This window comes from Pediculus humanus, genomic scaffold (assembly GCF_000006295.1).
Source record: "Pediculus humanus corporis 1103172108284 genomic scaffold, whole genome shotgun sequence".
Taxonomy (NCBI): Eukaryota; Metazoa; Arthropoda; class Insecta; order Psocodea; family Pediculidae; genus Pediculus; species Pediculus humanus.
Genome location: NW_002987853.1, coordinates 742,016 through 748,262, shown reverse-complemented (window position 1 = coordinate 748,262; position 6,247 = coordinate 742,016). Strand labels below are relative to the sequence as shown.

The 6,247-nt window shown below is 23.4% G+C and overlaps 2 protein-coding genes across 2 annotated transcripts in view; one reads left to right on the top strand and one right to left on the bottom strand.

Moving 5' to 3' along the window:
* Positions 1-2,856: 2,856 nt before the first annotated feature.
* On the top strand, positions 2,857-4,061 carry Phum_PHUM523100 (Uroporphyrinogen decarboxylase, putative; the record flags this gene model as incomplete). The annotated part of the gene is made up of 3 exons (XM_002431317.1): positions 2,857-3,477; positions 3,545-3,692; positions 3,790-4,061. The coding sequence occupies 3 exons, from the start codon at positions 2,857-2,859 to the stop codon at positions 4,059-4,061; spliced, it is 1,041 nt and encodes a 346-aa protein (XP_002431362.1).
* Positions 4,062-5,167: 1,106 nt separating this feature from the next.
* Positions 5,168-6,247, bottom strand: part of Phum_PHUM522990 (ga binding protein beta chain, putative) — a gene marked incomplete at both ends in the record, with an annotated part of 2,151 nt that continues 1,071 nt past the window's right edge. The window contains 4 exons of the mRNA XM_002431316.1: positions 5,168-5,378; positions 5,484-5,697; positions 5,824-6,066; positions 6,213-6,247. Of these exons, the coding sequence (XP_002431361.1) occupies positions 5,168-5,378; positions 5,484-5,697; positions 5,824-6,066; positions 6,213-6,247 (703 nt within the window). The remainder of the gene's footprint in view (positions 5,379-5,483; positions 5,698-5,823; positions 6,067-6,212) is intronic.

The following is a 6,247-nucleotide window of genomic DNA, read 5'->3' as shown; positions in this document are numbered from 1 at the left end:
CTTAGAGACTCATTAAAACAATTACTTATTATTATTATTATTATTTTAAACATTCCAGTGAGAGAGAGAGAGAGAGAGAGAAAACTAATAAATAAATTTCACTTTTGAGTGTCAAATAAATTATGTTAAAAAAAAAAAAAAGAAAACAACAAACAACAACAACCCCAACAACAACTAAAAACAATCAAAATAAATTTAAAAAAAAATTTTTTTTTTTGTTTCATTGCAAACCAAACAACTGAACCTATCAATCTATCCATATAACCTTAAAATTTATTTATTTATCAATTATTATTATTATATCAATTTAAACTAATCAAAAATATATACATAAAAAAGGAAAATAAATAATTTTTAAATGTTCATGAATGTTTTATAAAAAAAAAAAAAACAATCAAACAATAATTATGTATGTTTTGAAATGTAATCTATCAAATGTAAATAATAATGATAATTTTAGCCATTTTTTTATTTTATCTATCCTAAAGGGTAAATGTATGTATTGAGGAAGTAAAAATTATTATTATTATTATTAAAGATAATTTAATATAAATTATTTAAATCTCATTCACAGACACACGCACAAACACACAAGAATAAAAAAAAAAATATTTAAAACAATTATATATAAATATATATCTATCATTCAATGCAAGGTCATGTAAATAAATTATGAGTGTCTGTCACATGAATTCATATGAACTAAAAAATTAATGAAAATAAATTCATAAATTTTTACAAGTTTAACACAGTTTTTAAAATTTTTTTTTTTATAACAATTAATTTAAATTTCATCGAAAAGAAAAAAAATTTTTTTTTTTTTAAATTATTTTAAAAATTAAAACAATGTTAAATGAATGGATGATTGTACGACAAGAATAATAGATAAAGAATTATTAATTTTTGTTTAAAATTATTATTATTATTATTATGAATATTTAAAAAAAAAATTTAACAGAAATTTTGATCGATAATAACAAATAATAATAATAATAAGTAGGGGGGAAAAAAAAAATAAGGATTGCGAAATTTAATAATTTCTGGATTAAACCCAAAATCTTGGCAAGACACCCAAAAATAGATTCTAGCCAATAAGTAAACTTGAAACAAAAAAAAAAAAAAAAGAGATTTTCAGCTTTTTTTTATTTATGAATCAAATTTTTTTTTTTTGTAAAAATAAAAAAATTTTAAAAAATACGCCTACTTTAAAAAATATATTCTAACAGGTACGGGGTACAAAATGGCTGCAACGTATTATTTAAAATTGTTTTGAACCAAATGATTCGTTAAAATTAATTTAATGATTCCGTATTGAAAATATTAAAACAACGTTTATGTATATAATAAATAAATAAAAAAATAAATTTTTTTATCACAAAAAAAATTATACTAACCTTTTCTTTTGCTCTTCCAGCATGTTTTTGTACCGATTTCGCGATTAAAGAACCTTTACTCTCTGCCATTTTTCGTTCACCTATTATAGAAAACAACTGCAACTTACTTCTCACACTCAATTGGTCCTTCATGTTCGTTCGAGTTCGAGATCACGAATAAGCGAGACCATCCGTACCATAGAGTAAATAAATTTAACTTTCACTGCCACTGAGTCGTCTAGTTTTTGTTTGTATCTGACTTCCCTTCTAAATAAAATATGTATATAATTTTAAAAAAGTTTTATTATTTTGATGAAAATATTTTACAAATAAAACACCTTGAATATTATTGTTTATTTACTTTAATTTAATATTTTGTTTTTAATACATTTTTAATATAAAAAAAAAGTAAAACTTTTTAAAATTTATTTATTACATAGATACCCGAAATTTCTTTTTAAAAAAATTTACATAAAATAATATATTTAAATGAATATAGTTTGTAATATTTAATTTCATTTACACAAAACAGAAAACTTTGTAACTCAATACAACATAAAACTATTACAAATTATTTATTTAATAAGTATTTTCATTTACTGTAAATAAATAAATATATAGATTAATATTTTACGACACGAGCACACATTTTTCGCCATGATTACATATAACTACTTTACATTATGTTAAAAAATATTGTATCGAATGAATACTAGTACAACAGCATTTATAACTTTAAATAATTACTTAAATTTAAAAAAATTAATTTTGAGTCTATACACAATGAAATATGTATAGATTTTAAATAAAAAAATTAATCTAATTTTTCCGGTTTTTTAGAAGTGTCATCTGTACTGTAAGCTTTGTATATAAACATTCCTAGAGCAACATGAAGCATCACTACTGCACAAATAGCTGCATAAACATTTCCAGAAACATTATCAGGCCCAAATATTTCTGTAAGGAAAATTTTAATTATTTAGACATTCGGTTGAAGTTCGATAAGTTTTGGTTTTCCAATTTTAAAATAGTAAATAATGAAATATTGAGGTTTTAAAGTCTCTTACTGTCAAATAAAATAAATTTAGTTGAAAAAAATGTTGAAATAGGTAGAGCTAGTATTGCCACACAATAATAAAGAATGGAACGAAATGCTTCAAAATCAGCCTGTAACAATAAGGAAAAAATTTATTTGAATTATTCAATTTAATTTTGATAAAATAAATTTATTATTCAATTAAAAATATTTTAAAAATTAATAATTTAAAGTTTTAAAAAACGTACCGGCATTTTAGAAACTAATGTCACGAGATGAAAAATATCAACAATCCTCCATATTGGTTTTTATCTCTATGAGTTAATATAATTATTATTATTTTTTTTATTTTACTAAAAGTTAAATTTTCTATTTCTGTATTTGTAAATGTTTGCAATAAATAATAATAAAAAAATAAATAAAGTAGTTTACCTTTAAATACTTAAAATGAATTTTCCTCCTTTGTTAAATGATAGGCTTCTTCGAGCTATCAATGGTGAAGAAGTTGATAAAATTCCAGTTTGGATTATGAGACAAGCTGGACGTTATTTACCGGAATTTCGAGAAATTCGATCAAAACATGATTTTTTTACTATTTGTACTACTCCTGAATTAGCTTGCGAAGTCACAATACAACCGATTCGTCGATTTGACTTGGATGCAGCCATAATATTTTCAGATATATTGGTCATACCCCAAGCCTTAGGAATGAAAGTGGAAATGAAACCTGGTGTAGGTCCTTTTTTTCCTGATCCCTTGGAGTCACCTAAAGATGTTGAAAAACTAAATTTTAACGCAGATATTAAAACCGAACTAAAGTATGTTTACGATGCTATTACACTAACAAGAAACAGTTTGGAAGGAAAAGTTCCTTTAATTGGATTTGCTGGCGCTCCTTGGACTTTATTTGCATACATGATAGAAGGAGGTACATCTAAAACAATGTCTAAGGCAAAAAAATGGTTGTATCAATGGCCAGAAAAAAGTAAAATTCTATTAAATGTAATAGCAGATGCTGTAACTAAACATTTAATAAATCAAGCTAAAGCTGGAGCTCAAGTTCTACAGGTATTACCTGGTTGTTTCCTTTTCTTTTCGTATGTGATATTGCTCTACCTAACTATATAACTTGCAGGTTTTCGAATCCCATGCAGAATATTTAGGGCTTGACTTATTTAACAACTTCTCATTACCATTCCTACAAAAAATAGTTTTAACAGTTAAACAGGAAATTGATGTACCATTAATTATTTTCACTAAAGGTGCACATTATGCTATCAATGGTAAAAAAACAAAAAATTAGTTACATTTAAATTTTTTTAATTTTTATCGCACAAATTAAAATTATATATAATTAAAAAAAAATAAATTTATGTTTAGAATTATCAAAATCAGGTTACAATGCAGTTGGAATTGATTGGACGATTGAACCTGAAATTGCTAGGAATAAAAGTGATAACAGTATTACTCTTCAGGGAAACCTTGATCCATGTGCTCTGTATTTACCAAAAGATGAATTAATAGAAAAAACTAAACTCATGATTGAAAAATTTGGAAAAAAAAATTACATAGCAAATTTGGGACATGGTATTTATCCAGATACAGATCCTGATAATGTTAAAGTTTTTATCGATACAATTCATTCCGTGTAATTTAATTATAAACAAAAAAAAAAAAACTTTTTTTAGTATTATTATAAGATTTTGTCATTTAGTTTTAGTTGTAAAAAATTCGATTAAAGTAAGAAAATGCTCACAAAATAAAATACTAGTCAGAATTTTTTATAAATATAAAAAATATAAATAATTAAACAATAAATATATATATTATTACAAATAACTCTCATCATTCAATACTTATACCATTCAGCAGTACATTTTTTTTATCAACTAAATCTTACAGGTCTAAAATACTTATATATATACAAAAGGCTATTATTATTATTATTATATTAAATATTACAAGGCAAAATAATTAGGAACTAACTTTTTGTAATTGTAGTTCTCTTTGTAAAAAAAAAAAAAAAAATGCATAATTTTTTCGTTTATATATATATATATATATAAAGTCTTACTTTCAACAATTCTTAAAAAAATAATAACAATAATAATAATAATAATAATGTTGTATTTCAATTGTATTAATATTGTTATTAATATTCAATTCAATTCAATCAGTATTGGTTGTAGTGCAAAAAGTGATAAATTTTTTTTTCATTTTTATTTATATGTTTTTATTTATTAGTGTAAAAAATAATAAATTACGTTTATAGTATTAATTACAGTTGTAAAAAAAAAAAAAAAAACAAAATCACATGATTTGTTGTTATTATAATCTTTTTAAAAATATCTTAATTATAAATATTCTTCTATCCCCTCGTCTAAACTAACATTCAATGAAATTATCATTCGTATCTACCAAAACAACCATTTTATTGAGGTAGATATTTTTTTTTTTTTAGCTTAATATAAGCTTATTTATTTATTTCAAATATAAAAACTATCATTTCTTATAATAAAATTTTACATAATTTTGAAAAATATACTGTTTTTTTCCAAGATGATGATATAAAGCTTAATATATATATATATATATATAAAAAAAATTTTGTATTAGCTCAAACGGCTTTTACTTTTATACACGATTAAAATTTCATGCCATGAATTTCTTTTTTTTTTTTTTTTCATCCTCTGACATTCTTATCCTAATTTAGGAAGAATTATCACATAATTAAAGCCCTTTAATATAATTAAATAATTCATTCACCTTCTCCATCGAAATCCTCCAAACCTTCTTCTTCATCTTCATCTTCTTCCTCCTCCTCCTCCTCTTCCTCTTCTTCAAGTTCCAAATCGATTTCTTCCTCTTCATTGGATTGTGTTTTGCACACTGACATTGTTATAGTTTCTAATTTATTCCTATATTCTTCTGCTTCTCTTTGTTTTTTCGTATATAATTCTTGTACTGTTCTGCTTCACGTTTGGCTTCTTCAAATTTTTTATTTATATCCTCTATGGACGTGTCAAACTAAAAAACAAAAAAAATTTTTTTTTGTTTTAAAAAAGGAATTAAACTTTTGATTACTTGAATCTTTGATGATTACCTCAATGATGGGAGAATTGTCTATTTTTAAAAATTTCTTTTTAGGAGTTGATTTTTCCACATTTGACTTTGCATTGAAATTTTTAACAGTATTTAAATCATAAGAATTATCAGAACTAGGTCTCTTAATCGGTTTTATTTTTGTCGGTTTTTCTCCAGTTAAGCTTAAAGCTTGTTTTCCAGCTTCTGTTAGTAGATGAAAAAAAATCAAATTAAAAATAAATCACATTTTTTTGTAGTCATTTATCGAAACTTTTTTTTTTTTTTTTTTTTTTTTTGTAAAAGTTTCAACATTTTAGCGACAACCTATACCTGTGAGAACAATTGTTTGTCCACTTCCTACGGCAGAAGCGACTAAATTAATATCTTCTCCTTCTAACATTTCTATACCGTGTTCTTCTAATAGTTGTAATGTGGCTAACCTATTTCTTTGCTCTTCTTCATTTGAACTTTTTATTTTTTTTATTGTAACACTAGGTCTTTTATTTTGGTATGTTGGTAAAATAATAGCAGTTTTTGGTCTATCAACACTTTTATTTACATTTCCATTAACCCCTACAAAAAAATTGTAATAAAATTTTTTTTTGAAAATGAACATCAGGATTTATCCAAAATATAAAAAAAAAAAAATTGACCTATTTCTATTGGCTTAGGTGGTGATTTAGTTGTTAATATTCTAGCAGAAGTTTTTAATTGTATACTAGATTTTTTTTTCCCTACCACTGTGTATTCTCCT